Raw genomic sequence first — 15960 nt, forward strand, 5'->3', positions numbered from 1 at the left:
GGCTCTTGGCTCTGCTCTCTTCTCGACAGTTACCAGTCCAGGAGGAACTTGCCACCACTCAATGAGCTAAGTATGATTTTGTCTTTTGTATTAGTATCGATATTACTTCTCTTATTTTATTAAATCTGCTTAAATTTAACCTACGAGTCTCCCTCCTTTTCCCAATTCCCTTTCTCAGTCGGGGAACAACTGGTTGTTGTTTAGCCCTGGGTGTAGGTTAAACGAAGGCAGGTTTAAAGCAAGCTGATGCATTTAGCAGTCACAAATACGAGGCAGCGCTGACAGGCAGATCTAGCTGGGTTTTGCCTGACAGCCGCTGCTGCTGGCAAGCTTGGGCTGCGCAGCTCCTGAGATGGCTGGGTCCTGGGGCTCGGCGCTTTGACGTCAGCATCGCTGTGGTGCCGCTGCCCAAGGTGCTCTTACAGAACCATTTCCAGCCTATTCACATTGTTTCCTCACCATATGCTCGTGCTAAAAATAGTTGCAATGTGAAGGGATAATCTTGCAAGACCCTGAGCATCCCCATCCTCCGTGTCTGCTGCAGACCTGGCCGGTGCCGCCAGTGGCAGCTTGGAGGTGTGAGAGGCTCTAATGCTCTGGCAGGGACATCACTGAATACCTGCCGGCCCGCTACGATAATCTTTAGCTGGGGGTGGCTGGGATGAGCATTTACCTCTTCATTTCCTTAGATATAAATGCTATCTCACTGCTGGTTCATTTTACAAGATGGTAATGTGCTATCCAGGAAAGTCTTGCTACATGCTAATTTATCCAGTAAGCAAATTCCTTTTGGCTAATAAAAGTGCTTGCACAGGAAGCTCAAAACCCAGCAGCAATTAATTATTGACAGAGCATGTGAATTAGAGATAAAAGAAAAGTCATTCTTTCTTACTCACGAGATAGTAAATAAATTTAATTATTGTACTAGAAGCAAGGGATCTTATTCTGTATTAAGTTTTATTAGCTGAGACATTTAAAAGCATGTCATCATAACAAAAAGGGCTTGTGTAATCCTAACTGCACCACTCCGGTACAAGGCTCTGAAGTGAATAGGCTTAATTGAGCAAATGGAAGCAGATGGCTTGCTGAACAGCCAGGTATTGTGCAGGTTTATTGTCAATTAACTTCTGTCTACACATGCCTATGGCGAACTGACTGTATAGTGTGTTACCGAGGCTGATTTAGTACTTTGGGTGCCCGAGAAGAGCACAGCCCGAAGTGCTTTGGTCCCCGGCGTCCGCAGGGGTGGCAGCATCCCTCCTCCTGAGCGTCCCGCCGACGTCTGCACGGGGCAGGAGGGGCATGGAGGCGTCCGCCCGTGCCTGGACCCTTGCTAACCACCCCTCCTCTGCTTCCGCGCAGGAACGTGATGCCCAAGACACTGGATGGCCAGATCACCATGGAGAAGACCCCCAGCTACTTCGTGACCAACGAGGCCCCCAGGCGCATTCACTCCATGGCCAAGGACACGAAGCTGATCGTGGTGGTGAGGAACCCGGTCACCCGGGCCATCTCGGACTACACACAGACGCTCTCCAAGAAGCCGGAGATCCCCACCTTCGAGGTGCTGGCCTTCAAGAACCGGACCCTGGGGCTGATCGATGCCTCCTGGAGCGCCATCCGCATCGGGATCTACGCCCTGCACCTGGAGAACTGGCTCCAGTACTTCCCCCTCTCCCAGATCCTTTTTGTCAGCGGCGAGAGGCTCATCACTGACCCGGCCGGGGAAATGGCCAAGGTCCAGGACTTCTTAGGCCTCAAGAGGATTGTGACAGAGAAACATTTTTATTTTAATAAGACCAAGGGTTTCCCCTGTTTAAAGAAGCCAGAGGACAGCAGTGCTCCCCGGTGCTTGGGCAAGTCCAAGGGTCGAACTCACCCCAAAATAGACCCAGACGTCATCCACAGACTGCGGAAGTTTTACAAACCCTTCAATGTCATGTTTTACCAAATGACGGGCCAAGATTTCCAGTGGGAGCAGGAAGAAAGTGATAAGTAGCAGACCCATGAAATCAGGAAAAAAGCTCTTTTCTCTTGAGACGCGAATCATTGTTAGAGACCCAAAAATCCCTCGGGGCTCAAGGCTCAGTCATGCGAGCGCAAGACCCTTGTGCTCTCAGGGTGGCAGCCAAAGCTGCTTGGCGTTTCCAGCTCTGAAACCTTAGTGGCACCTTAGTGGGCTGTCACCTCGGGCTGCCTGTGGGCTGTCCCCTGTGCCGCTGAGGGGTTGGGGGAAGAAGGGAGGAGGAGGCGGTGGGAGTGGGGCTCCTCGGGTGATGGGGGGCTTCATGTCGACATTTCGCTGCTGGTGTCCCCCCCCCGCAGCCAGGCCGGCAGGACCAGCCCCTCCTGCCGCGGCCGGCGGAGCGGGAAGGTGGCTCACAACACCCAGCAGCTCCTGGACAAACCCGCAGGTTTGATTTCTCCTGCCCCAGCTTTTAGTTTTGCCCAAACAGCAGCGTCGGACCCGGTAAGTTCAGGACGTGCGTTCCCGTGCACACCGGTGTTTGTGTGTGGAAGGAATAAAGCCAGTTATGTTGCAAAGGAACTATGTACAGACACTTCATTTGCACCAGGCCTTTCAATCACTTGTTGCACTAAAACTAGTATTTACCAAGTGTAAATACTTGGTCCGCGGTGCAGACCCGGGCGTTCCTGGTGGGACCAGGGGGGTGACTGCAGGGCAGAGGCGCAGGGAACAGCCCCAGCCCGGGGCCTGGGCAGGGCTGGTCGTTGGGGCCCCGGCACTGCTCATCATTTGCACCTCGAAAGCGTGATCTCTGCTGCTTGCTCTCGACAGCCGGGTTTGCAAACCGGGGGAGCAGCCTTCATCTTTACTTCAGAATTACAAAAAGCAATTAATTCCCAGGGCGAGCACTGCTCTGCACAAAATGCGTGTTTGCTAGTGGAAACGGCCAAGTCATTCGCTCAACCAAATTTGCAAATCCTGGTAGGAGCTGTAGAATAAACCCCCATCGCAGCTGCATCCCCCAGCAGCGTGATGGGAGCTGCACGGGGCACCGGCGGCGAGCGGGATGGCAGCACTGGGACAGAGCTGCCCCGTGTCCGTGTCCGTTACTGAGGGGAAAACAGTGAGAGGAACAAAGGAAAACTGCAGAGCTACCGCTGCCCAAGCATTACCTCTGCGTGGGTGATTTCTAGGGGCGCTCAAATGCTGCTGGGCGCTGCCTGAGTTTGGGTGGGGGGTGAGGACGGTCCCGGCAGAGCTGTGGGCGGGTGCCGGGTCCGGGCTGCGGGACGCAGCAGTGATGCAGCATGGGGTTGCCACGGGAGGACCGAGACTCGGGTGTGATTAAGGTGGCAAGGAATCCCCACTGATCTGGCTAACCGGAGGAGACCGCTGTGACGGTGGGTAACGGGCTGAGCCTGCTGCGGGTGTCGCGGCCTGTCGGTGGCTCATCACACCGTGACGTGGAGCCGGTGCCGTGGGTCGGGTGAAACAAGAGCTGAAGCCATTTGGCAAATTTACACCGAGGGGCACGGCGAGGTCCCTGCGAACGTCAGGTCAGTTCCTGTTAGCTGATTAGGTTCAAAAGCAGCTCCTGACACAACACAGTTTTTCACAGACCCACAAATCCCCAACTGATTGCATGAAAATTGGAAGTATGTAATAGGAATAATTTTACAGTGTTTCACACGTTATTAAAATGCCAGATCAGCTCCTAAGCGAGAACTGTCGTTACACAACTGGGTGCAACCTGCTCGATGGATTCAGCCGCAGGATGAGGGGCTCGTCGGGGCCCCAGGGTCCAGGCTCCGCACCGGAGGGATGTCCAGAAACGTTCCCCGTTCCCAGCAGCCCCGATACCAGCCCCAGCTCCGGAGGAGCCGCCGAGCGCCCGGCATGGAGAGGTGACCCCAATCCTCCACCCCTGAGCGGCCACCCCACAGATACCGGCCAACCCAGCATGGCGGGACGGGACCCCCGGGCTCCCCGTGTGCCACTGCGGTGCCACCAGCCCCTTCGCAGCGCTGGGAGGGAGCGGGGATGCGCCAGCCCCTGGGCTGGGGGCACGGGCGGCACATGGGGACCTTGGGGGCACAGGTGGCAGAGGGGGACCTCGGGGGGGTTATTCTGTTTTCCCGAAGCCTGCCCGTGTCTGCTGTGCCAACGCAGGGGCTTGACGGGGGAATTATTTCCTACCTGGCTGGAGAGCGGCCTGCCAAACGAGAGTCAGGTTAGTGACAGGGTTTTTTAAACTATTCAAATGTCAGCGTTGGAATACACAGGAAATTGAATTTTGTATTTGATTTCAATTAGCAAAGCATAAATTATGTTTAATTCTATACACAGACTGGGTGATTCATTGTTCTGGAAAAGCTGGCACTTCACAGCTCAGAGACTGGAAATGGAGTCCCTCCTTCCCGACCCCGACCTGCCGTGCCGCCACCCCCGCACGCGCCCGTCTGCGGTGTCACCTGTGCCTGGGCAGCACGAGCACCCCGAGCTGCGCACCGGAGCCCACAGCACTCACAATAAGGCGTTGCAGCAGCCGTGTTTCTCCACTCCATTTCTCCGTCCCCTGGCAGCGCCCACACCCCATGAGTGGCAGACCCATGGTGGGAACCGGCCGGGACCCCCATCAGCCAGCCCGGCCCTGAGCGCCCACCCTGACCCGCTGCGGGACCCACCGGTGCCAAAAGGGCCGCAGCCGGGAGCAGCACCAGGACCAGGACTGGGACCGCCTGGGCCAGGACAGGTACCCAGGCACAGGGGGGTTTCCAGCCCGAGGGGCAGCGTCCCCAGAGATGCCCTCGTGGGATCAGGTCAGGGACCCACCGAGGCAAACCTCCGCTTTCGTCTGCAGGCAGGGACCGGCCACCAGCCCCCAGACCCAGCGCTGGGGACAGCAGGGGCGTCCCTGCAGTGGGAAGAGTGGGATCGTCCCTGCAGTGGGGACAGCGGGGTTGTCCCTGCACAGCAGGGGTGTCCCTGCAGTGGGGACAGCTTTCCTCACTGGCCTCGCAGCTCGGGTTGTGCCTCCCAAGGTCACAAAGAACAAATTTCCACGCAAAGCCTGGGAAGGTTCACTTGCTGCTGCTGAAGGATAAATCAGTGGGTAATAAAAGGAGTGAGAGGGCTGGCTGCCAGGCAAAGAAATTAGGGGGAGAATTTTTTTTATCTTACTTTGCGTGCACAATTTCCTGCTGGTTTGACAAAAGCTGTTTCACAGCACAGCCCCATTGTGTCATCTGATAAAAAACACTGAAGAACTTTTATCAACAAAATTAGGAAGTAGTGAACTATAAAATTGCTAATTATTTTCTAGTAAATTTACTTTTAAATAACTTTAGACACCAATTACAGGCACCATTAAGCACCATTAACACTGGGTATATTTACCAAACAAGGATGGAATACTCATTATTCAAATCAAGATCATTTTGGTGTAGATTTTGCTGTTTGGAAAGCTGTCCCCTCTTACCAGATGTCTAAAAAGTCATCAGAAGATTAATTGCACCTCAAGTGCAGTCAAATCCCTAATATTTGAATTGTGACACGATATAATTCAACCCTTGAACCAAACCCCTGCGTGAGCAGGGGCCGCAGCCCGAGGAGCTGCCGGGCAGCGCCCATACCCTGGCAAGGGGCCGGGGCCGACGTGCTCCTCTCTACCGGCTCCACGGGAGCGAGTCCCGCGTTGAGCTGCCCCCGCTGTCCCTGTCCCGTGTCTCTGCCCCTGCCCCTGCAGGCTGGCCGCCCTTTGCCACCCCGTCACGCTGGCAGCGGGCATCGCTTCTCCTGGGGACCCGCCGCCGTGTACCCTCTCCAGCGCCGCGACCGGGCGCCTTTCGCTTCTTTCGAGCTTCACTCCCCAGAACACCCGTGGCTCTGCAGAGCATTTGCCCACTCCCTCCACCTTCGGGTGCTGCAGGCTGCCCTGGTCCGGCACCACACCAACCCCGGTGCCAGCCCCGACGTGCCCGCGCTGGGCTGAGAGCGGCGCGTGCCTCTTAATTGGCCGTTGCCAGGCGGCTGTCGGAAAGCTGGCTGCAAAGCTGTTACCTGCTCCCACTTCCCTGCTGTTATCTCTGACATCCTCATTATTTATTAACTGCCCTGTACCCAACAGGCTGCCACCGGCGCGGAGATGCTCTTGTTATGCGGGTTCGCTATTCCGCCTGCCTGCCAAGGTCACGTCCTCCAGGATGCCTCGCAACCCAGATTGAAGAGGTACCAGCGAAGATGCAACATGTTCTGTGTGTGCCGATGCCAGGTTTCAAACGGAGCCCTCTGACTAAGGAAGACGTGCTGGATGGTGATATAAGACCCTGTTGCTTACTGCTTTTCCCTGACCTGTGCGTAGCACCGAGCGTGCTGCACCTACATCAGCAAATGCAGGCGAGCAGAGCATCAGCGAGAGCTCCAGCCACCAGCTTTCACCTACTGGAACAAGGAGTTTTTCTCTGACACCCGAGCCCAGGAGGAGAGCAGCACCGGGGTTATTTAGCTGGCCAGGTTACAAACCTGCAGTGACCTGCTATAGCTTTGTCAGCATGAATAAACTCCTCTTTCCAGCCCCCTGCTCTCTGCCGCTGCCTCCTTGGCAGGGCGCCGGGTGCCCGTGACCCCGCACAGTGCAGTGCCGGGTGCTGCCAAGGAGCCCCTCAGGTGGAGGTGGGCACCCCCGTCCCCCAGCAGCTGTGCGGGGAAGGAAAGGGTCCACAGCTGCTGGATGCCCTCCCCTCTGCCCATCCTTAGAGGTGGGATGGCTGCTCTTCCTGCAGAGCCCTCCTGCGCTGTGCCCCGGGGTGGGCTGCCCCGCTGGCCCCCGTGCTGATCCCGGGCACGGGGCCAGGAGGGAGGGCACACGGCCTGCGCAGTCTCCGAGGAAATCAGGATTGAGAGGAACTGGGATTGTTTCAACAACACATTTTGTGCCTAAAGTCATTATGTGCAGAGAGATGTACGGGTAGCTGAAGGACAGCATTAATATAGTAAGTAATCCTCTCCCTTTAGCAATATCTTTCTGCATGAAATAATGATTTAATGTCTAACTTTTTCCAGCATACACATTTCCTCATAACAAACACTTACATGATGTGCAGCTATTTATGTTTCAAGGCAAAAAGCGTGGAGTGTAATGGACTCTACCCTGACTAGCTGTCCGTGAAGAAATTTCACTGTATCGCAGTGTCCTGGTTTCACTGGGATTTTGTTTCAGTCTGTGGCCAGCCATGGTGACCAGGGCCATTAGTAGCCAAACCCAGGGCAGCTGCCCCAGGCTGCCCACAGGTGTGTCCTATATCACTAACATCAGCTCACTATAAAAGGGAGGGCTGGGGAGGGAGGGGCTGGTTTTGCTCTCATCTCTTGTGGCCACCCTCTTCCTCATTCCCCATGGTTGCTGTCCCTGGAACAACCTCCTGCAGCTCTGTAGCTAAGTATACTTTTGTGTGTTTTGTGTTATCATTTATATTGGTTACTTTATTTTCTTAAATCTGTTTAATTTTAACCCAAGAGTCTCCCTCCTTTTCCCAATTCCCTTTCTCAGTCAGGGAAGGGCCATTGGGTGAGAGAAGTGTTATTGTTTAGCCCTGGGTGTGGGCTAAATGTAGACACATGGGAAACAAGGAAAAACATTTTATTTGGAGACAATTTCTTTCCATTTACATAGATGGAGAAAGCCATTCTTATCTTTCTCCCTTGTTCTGTGTCGGGAGGGGTATCTGCACAACTCTCTCCTTCCTTGTTTTTCCATGAGACTGATACCCAGAGCAGTGGAGGAGAGCGGTCTGGCCCATATGGAGCCTTGCCTCCAGGGTGTTGCTCTCTAAGGCAGCTCCCACAACATCAACACCACGCAGAAGAAATGAGCTTTTCCCCGGCAGTGACACACTGCTTAAAAGCACTGATCCAGATAACGCGCGAGATGTCTGTGTAATGAAGGCAAACGACACATCTGGCAATTTTCCACCCAACTGACAGAGATAAACAGTTGTAAATACACCCTATTAATAGCGTAAGCATCCTTCAAAGCTTGTCTTGACAGTCTGTGGGGTCAGCACGCGGCGAGCGGGCTGGTGCTCTGGCCGGGTACAGAGCGGTGGGTACAACAGAGCAGCCGGGCTTGCAGCCCCTCGTTAGCACAGGCGAAACGAAGCATGGCGGTGAGAGATGGGTGGAGATGAGGGGTTATGAAGCTGCAAGCACAGCAGGCAGCACTGCCAGGGCAGCTGGCATCGCCTGCCGGGTGCTGGCCAAGCCACGCTGCCCTGGCACCACCAGCCCAGCTCCTGGCAGGTCGGCCGCTGCTCCAGTGTCCCTCCCCGAGGACCGACATCCTTCCTCCTGCCCAGGGACCCTGCGCAGCACCCAGCCTTGCCGAGCAGCTGGACTCAGCTGGAGTTCAGCCCCAGTTTAACAAGGGAAAGCTAATGGATGATCTTTGCCTTCAAAAGCTACTTGCAGAATAAGTTGCAGTTAATGAAAGGAGTGAGGAATACGCAGGTCATGGAGGGTGACCGCGCTGCCCTCGTGAAGGATTTCATCTAAGCAGAATAAGCAGCTGAGAGCAAGTCCTCTGACAAACTCAGCTTTTTTTCAGGGAATCTTTCCATTCACGTGACAATTTCCTGGACATGGGACTCTCTGAGTAATATTTTTAAGGTTTTTCACCATGTCTGTGGCTTTTAGCCTCCCTGGCCAGCGCCCAGCTGTGGAAGCGGTGCTGGAGGCATTGGCTCCAGCGGACACAGGCTGGTCCCAGCAGGACCCACACTGTGCCGGGCTCTGCTGTGCATGGGCACTCGCCTGCTCCTGTGCCCCGACCCCAGTGTGTGCCCAGGACACGGAGGGCACAGCCACCCCGGGCGCCCTGCGGCACCTCGCTCCTGCGGGGAGCAGGGCACTGCTTGGGCACTGCTCAGCCCCCAGAGTGGGGGTCTGGGGTCCTGGGCAGGGACAGGGACAACCCTGGCCAGAGATCCCGCACGGCGGTGAGAGCCTGTGTACGGCCATGAGACAAAGCAGCTGTTGCCTTCGGTACCCAGGACACGCTGCCATCATCTCCCCCTCGGTGACGGAGGGAAGGGAGGGTGGTCCGTGACCAGGCAGCACATCCTGGTCAGGCCATGGGACATGGTGACAGGATTCCCACCTCCTCCGTGAGAGCCCATCACTGCAGCTGCAGGGGTCCTGGTTCCCACGCAGGCGGGTGCTCTGCTCTCGCCATGTCCTGGGGCAGCAGCACCTGTGTCCCCAGCGTCCCCCATGGGCGGGCAGGTCTGGCACCCCGATACGTCCTTCTCTGAGGAGGAGCAGGGCACCCAGCCTCCAGTGCAGAGCAGGGAGGGAAAGGGGGGTCAGCACCTTCCCTGTGCTCAGCCCCCAGCCCCAGGGTGCCCCAGAGCACGGCCCAGCCCAGGGGCTGCAAGGCCAGGCAGGGAAGACGAGCCACTCTTGGCAGATGGTCTCCTTGAAGGAGGTCGAGCAATTTACGGTGTTTCGCCCAAGCACCAATGATTTTGGCTGCCCTTTGTGGCTGCCCTGTTTCTCTAGCAAAGGCTTACGGTCCAGCAAAGGCTCACTGTCCAGAAGTTTGCCTTGTTTTAGAAGCCCACCGCATCTCCTGAGCCAGCTGTAGCAATATCTCAGTCCTAAACACAGGCACCACAGCAGCCTCCGCCTGGCGTGAGCCCAGGCTGCAGACAGGTCATTAGTGACTATGCAGAAAGGCTCTTCATCCAGGCTGCAGGTTGGCCACCTTCCTGGTCACACCGTCTGTCCGAGGTCACGGAGGGGAGGCCCTGCTGAGAGGGGCTCTGCGGTTTCTGGAGAGCTGGCGTGCATACATGACAGCAAGTACTCGGCTCATTCGTTTGGTCAGGGGCCATCTCTACAGGGCAAGACAGAAAAATAGTTTAACTAACATCTTATTCTAGCAAGATTTAATAATAAAATCATAAGTCTGGTGTTTTCCTTCCAGGTATGACAACTTATGTGGCAAAGTAGATTTGTTAGATTTATAGTATGGGAATTACTCTCAGAATGGAAAAAAAAACAAACCACCAAGCCCGTGTTCCCAGAGACGTACATTAGAAACACGCTAGCACCCTGAGAACTGTGAGTTTTATCCCCATTCTATTAGGGAAAATGTCTTTTCATGCAACTCAGCGAGGGAATGGCATATGCCACGGGCTTGTCCATCTGTCTTGCTCTGTTTGCAGCAGCAGAGCTCTCAAACCACACAGTCAGCCTTTGGTCCTGCCAAAACCAGCAGCATCCACTTTATTATTTTAAACACAGCAACAAGAGCTACACAGCAATGAGCCGGAGTCTTGCCCATAACACACCTTGGCCAGGCATTCCCGAGGGTGCCAGGTACAAACCAGCGCACGGCGCCGGAGGAGAGAGACATGAGCCCTGCGCCCGAGGAGACCCTTCCTCCCGTGATGTGAACAAGCTGACCTGCACCTTCTTGGAGGGTGTTACACAGAGACGTGGCCTCCCCACTAAAGCCCGTGCCCTGCAAGATCACAGGCATGCCCAGGCCGTTCCTGGGTGCCCAAGCACCCTGTGTGCTGTGCAGCCGGTCTGGGACTGGCCTCAGCCAGGTGGGATGCCGCTCTGCAGGTGGGAAAGGCTCTTTGCACTGTGACTGGACAAGCAAAGAGCCAGCCCACATCCCAGCCTCTCAGCCCCGTGCCCACGCCGATCTCCGCAGGAGCGCGGGGCTTCTGGGGGTGTGAACGTGTGTGCTCACACAGCGGCATCCTCGGAGCTGGCACTGCCGGCTGCCGCCCTCCCCTGCCCCGCTGCGCCTGGCTTTCCTCCGCTCCCTCGGTTCCCGGCCTGACTGCAGCTGTCAAATCCTTTTGCTAAAGCCGTTTTCTCCCTGCTTTTGAAGCAGCTTCCTCCATCCCCTCGTCCCAGCTGTGCCCAGGCGATAGCAAACGCTCCCGCTGCGGGGCTTTACTGTCCCGTGTTCTGGCGCGCGCCCGCAGCCCCGCGGTCCCTTTGGTGGAGCTCCCAGGGATACCTGCTGTTGCTGTTGGATGCTCTTGGCAAACACAGGATGGTCTGGGTGCAGACAGAGCTGTGTGTGGGAGGCGTCAGCCCGTGTCCCAGCAGAGGAGCAGGAGCTGCGCAGCTGCTGGAGCCTTCCCGGTGCCCCTGGGGAACCCCACGGTCTCTCCGGGCACAGCTGCTCCACTTCAGCCCACGCAGCACCTACAGCTTCGCTGCTATCACCTGCTTGTTAAGTGTTTAATAAGTTTGTGTAACTTTTTGTTAAGCGGCGAGGAAATGTTTTCCAGAGGAAGGCAATTCCAGCACATCCTCCTGGTGTAGGTTTGATGTTACGGAACAGTGAGTCTGTCGAATTAATTAGCATACAGCACTTCACTTACTCAGCTAATCTGCATATTTTGCTGCGAGGATGAGGGAACCTCTGTGCTGGTGGGATGCTCCCGAGGCAGGTGGGCACGCACAGCCATGGCAGAGTGTCACCGGCTGCCCCACGCGTGGGCGTGCTGGTGGCCTGGGGGTGCCTGCCCAACCCTGTTCACCAGCCAAATCACGGTAAGTGGTACCTGCACGAGGCAGCACTAGCCCCTGCCAGAATGCACAGTCATTCCCTCCCACCCTGTGCCCAAAGCAGGCTCTGCCCTGGCAAGGGGGCTGTGCCAGCCCGTGCCCCCCGGCCCCGTGGGGGAGGACGAGCAGAGCTGCCCCGCAGCTCCCTGCGAGGGTGTGAGCACACACACTCCTGGGATCTGGGCATTTTTTTCATCTTGGCACGGAATTCTTCCAGAGATGATCATTTGAAAGATGAGTCACCAACTACAATAGCAAAGACACATCCTTGACTTACTGGCAGGGAAGAGAGATGTGACCAGCATTAAGTCTCCATGCAATGGCTCCATCACACAGTGTCTGGCGTTTATTCTAAACAGCTCTCAGTCTTGAGCAGAATTGGTTTTTTTCACATCAGAAATCCATCTACTTTTCCATAAGAAAAGTTCCTTAATGAAAGGAAAGACAGACTGTGTGCACAGACGTAAAAATCATTACAGAGTAGCTCTGTGCTCTGCAGAGCTGCTGCCTTTTGCAGCCTGTTTGTACGAACATGCGTGGAGCTGCACGTTAGCATCTCTGCATTGACGTGATGCTCTGAACCGGGGCATAAATCCCAGCTGCCTTCGGGGAGCAGGAGGGTTACTGCTCATGTTTCTTGAATTTGCTCTCATTCCGCCTGTCTCTCCTCATATGCTTTTACAGAAGTGTTCAAACGTGGGCCCTGTGCCTCATCAGGGGCTGACTGAGGGGCTCTGCCCCGAGACCTGTGAGCCAGGGCAGCAAACTCCAGAGCCGAGCCCCTGCCCCTGCCCAGCGCCTGCCTGCGAGTGGACCCTGAGGATGCAAAGTGAAGCAGCCACTGCCCAGAGCCCCCAGCCAAACCCCCCGGGCGGGCAGGGCTGGGGCAGCAGCTGGGAGAGGCTGGGGTGAGGATGGGCGCTCCCCAGGGCAAGGATGGGTGCTCCCCGGGACGGAGGTCTGGTTTCTGCGCTGCCCTGTGCCGTGGAGGGGGATGCTGTCTTGTAGCCTATTCCAATTCAACAGCGTGTTCTGACCTTGATGATGTTGGTTTAACTAGGATATGAAATGCAAATATAGCCTAAGCTCAACAATTCTGGCACCCAGCAGAGAGATTAAAGGGTGGAACGCTACCCAGAAGGGTCAGCAAGAGCAGGAAAAATTATATAGAGCAAATAAACAGAATAAAAGGCTTCTCTATTATCCTGGTACACAGGGTTGCAGCTCCAGGGGACGGCAGGAGATTGTGCTGTTCTGAGGCTTATCCTCAGGGACAAGCTGTGGCTCAGGAAGCAGAAAAAGGGCTAAGGGCAAGGAGACAAGTCGCTTTTAAATAACTAAAAGCCAGGAGGGAGTCACCCTCAATCTGCTCCTTGGCTGATTCTGCACCATCCATCACCGCACCCCACAGCCAGGGCAGTCACCCCAGTGATTTCCCCTGGGATGTGGCTCCCGACAGCCCGCGGGCGAAGCAGCTGGCACGGCTCGGTGTCTCTGATCCATCCTGGAGCCGGAGGGCCGAGCCCAGAGGAGCACCCTCATTTAGGCATCCGCAGTGCCATCATGACTTCATTAAAAATTTAAAACACAAATTACAGCATTCACTGGGAAAGAATCGCTTTCCTACCAATTACAGTTAATAGGGTAAAATTAATGTACCAATTAATATGACTGCTTCTAAAACTTGGTCTAATATGTTAAATACTGTTCCTGCCTCTGTAAATGCAGCAAAATAAAGTGATGATCAGGATGGGAGCTAATAAAGTTTTGCTCCTCTGTACTTAAACTACTTGGCATCACTGACTTAAGGCACAGGAAAAAGGAGATTATTTAACATTTTAAGGTTTGTAAGACCCATAAATCATTTCATACATGCCATATTTGTTGAAAAGGATAGAATACATTCAATTTTACAGTATATTAAACTTCATCTAATTTGAACGTAAGAACAGACCAGCAAAATAAATGACCAATTTCTGAAGCAGAAATTACCATTTGGCTGCTGCCATTATGAAGCTGCTGGTATTTTATCATGTTCTTAACATAATATTGCTTGTCTATTGATGCATAGTTATAGCGCTAGTCCAAATTGGAAGGCGGTGAAAGAGGACAGTGCAGAGTTTTTTTTTAATAGGCATCATTTGTCAGATGTTATTTCAGAGGTCTTTGCACTGATGATAATATGCAGATTAAAGCAGAAGTAAATAGGAAAAGAAAAAAAAAAGAGAGAAAGAAAGGCAGGAAGGGAATGAGGATTTCAGCACATTCTGCTGCAGCAGACAGGCAGGTGGATGGGCCCCATCGGGTACAGACAACAGTAATTAATCTGGGCTGAAGGGTTCCTCCTGAACCCCCGCGGTGTCTGACAAGAGGAGGTGTCCTCCCCTGAATCTCAATGCCGGGACCCGCGGGACGAGGAGCAGGAGTGCTCGGTCCCAGGCAGCACCCTGGGACGGAGCTGCCAGCCCCTCCCGCCCCACGCTCCCCCCCGCAGCAGCCACAAATCTGAGCACAAATAAAAATTATGCTTAGTTTGCAAAGCAGGCGGAAGGTACCGCCACCCTCCAGAGTTCATTGTTCTGCTAGACTTGGTATTACAGTGGCGATATATTACAGAGAAGCATCAGCTGCCTGCGGTGCCTCCAGAATGACAATGGAAACCACGAAACGTGATGGAGGTGCGGCTGTCGGGGGAGAGGGCTGCCGGGGCGCAGCCAGGAAGGGTGCTCACAGGGAAGGAGTCCCACGGGGCACGGCATCCCACGGGGCACGGCATCCCACGGGGCACGGCATCCCACGGGGCACGGCATCCCACGGGGCACGGCGTCCCATGGGGCACGGCGTCCCATGGGGCACACAGAGGCCTTTGTGCAGAGGGGACAGCCATGCACTGGGACAGGAGCTGGCAGCCAGGACCCCGCATCCCTCTGTCTGCTCCTCAGCCACCTCAGGCTGCTCAGGCAGCAGCTCCTCTGCCAGGGCAGGGCACTGTCCCAGAGCAGGGCACTGCCCCGGAGCAGGGCAGCTCTGCCAGCACAGGGACCAGCCATGCCCGCGCTCCGCAGCCGCGGAGGCAGCCGGCACAGCTCCGAGCCCAGCGCCTGCCCGGAGATGCCCGGTGGGCACGGTTGCAGAGCTGGAAACACCTTCTTACCAAAAACCCAAACAAAATGGCACGGTACTGCGCTGCATTAAGGATAATCATCCTCTCCCCTAAACTCCCTCCGGTGACAGGTGGCTGCTGCCGGACGCGGGTGCCCGGCACAGGGGACACGCGTGGGTGCAGCCGTGCGGGTGCTCTGCACCGACGCTCCACACGAACAGCTCAGCGCCGGGTCTGCTCAAGCCAAAGGAATTGCTCGGATATTACAGCTGAGACTGTTCCATGACTGACAATCTGCGCAGGACTGTATTGTGCTATAACACAGGTTTCAATTACCTTCCAACCTTCAGCGTGATGATGCGACATTGCGCTCCGCTGTCAGAGTTCGCCAGCACGCTCTTACTTTTACTTCTCCTGTTAAATATGGTCTTTGTTGCGCTTCATTGATCTCTGAGCATATTCTGCTGTTTACAACTTTGATAATCTCTGTGTAATCTTCAGGGGTAATTGAATTCCGACAAACATAGCTGAATTTTAAACACCGCGCAGATTTAAGTACACTGAAAAGCCATGCTATGAAAGTCAAACCTGGAGACAGGGAGAAGCACCCACTGCCAGCTCCTTCCCTGGAGATGGGGAGCTGAGCCAGGCCCAGAGCCCGGGGGGGTCATGAGCAAGTTCGGAGACACAGCTGGGGGTGGGACCAGGCCTACCCCAGAGTTTAATCCCAAATAGTAAATATCACATCATTTAATGATTATTCTGCATTTGCGCAAAGTCCCGGGAATTCCACTGGGTCTCACTCTCTGCTAGGACAGGACACGGTCAGCAGCCATCAATCTTTGTTTAAATACCAAGGGAATTGCCCTTGTACAGATAGATTATTGTTTTTATGGGCATATTTTGTAAATTAGACAAGGGGGAAAATGTTCCGGTTGGATTTTGATGTAAAAGGTTTTTTTTTTCAGAGCTCTAGGGGCACATGCACAGTGCTTCCATAATCGTTATCGTTATTTATTATTTGCCAGCACCAGGAACGTGCCCGGCACAGCGCAGGCACAGCGTAACGTGGCTCCTGGGCAGGCACCGAGCTCCCGGTGCCAACAGACCCCAGGCACCCACCAAACCCCCCCCCTCGCCGCCGCACCCCCTCCACCCCGAGCCCAGGCAGGGCGCTTGTCCCTCCCTCCTCTCTGCTGACCCCGAGCCGCTGCAGCTCGTTACAGCCTCTCTTTTGGTGGCTGGAAAAACAGATGTCTTGCTGGAGGACATCAGAGCTTTGCTGCGTTTCCTACAA

General features: G+C 55.1%; 1 protein-coding gene across 1 annotated transcript in view; it reads left to right on the forward strand.

Annotated features, from left to right (window-relative positions):
- Window positions 1-1999, forward strand: part of HS3ST4 (heparan sulfate-glucosamine 3-sulfotransferase 4) — a 49515-nt gene extending 47516 nt beyond the window's left edge. Inside the window, exon 2 of the mRNA XM_068423272.1 lies at window positions 1363-1999. Within this exon, the coding sequence (XP_068279373.1) occupies window positions 1363-1999 (637 nt within the window). The remainder of the gene's footprint in view (window positions 1-1362) is intronic.
- The last annotated feature ends 13961 nt before the right edge of the window (window positions 2000-15960 follow it).

This window comes from Nyctibius grandis, chromosome Z (genome assembly GCF_013368605.1).
Source record: "Nyctibius grandis isolate bNycGra1 chromosome Z, bNycGra1.pri, whole genome shotgun sequence".
Classification (NCBI taxonomy): domain Eukaryota; kingdom Metazoa; phylum Chordata; class Aves; order Nyctibiiformes; family Nyctibiidae; genus Nyctibius; species Nyctibius grandis.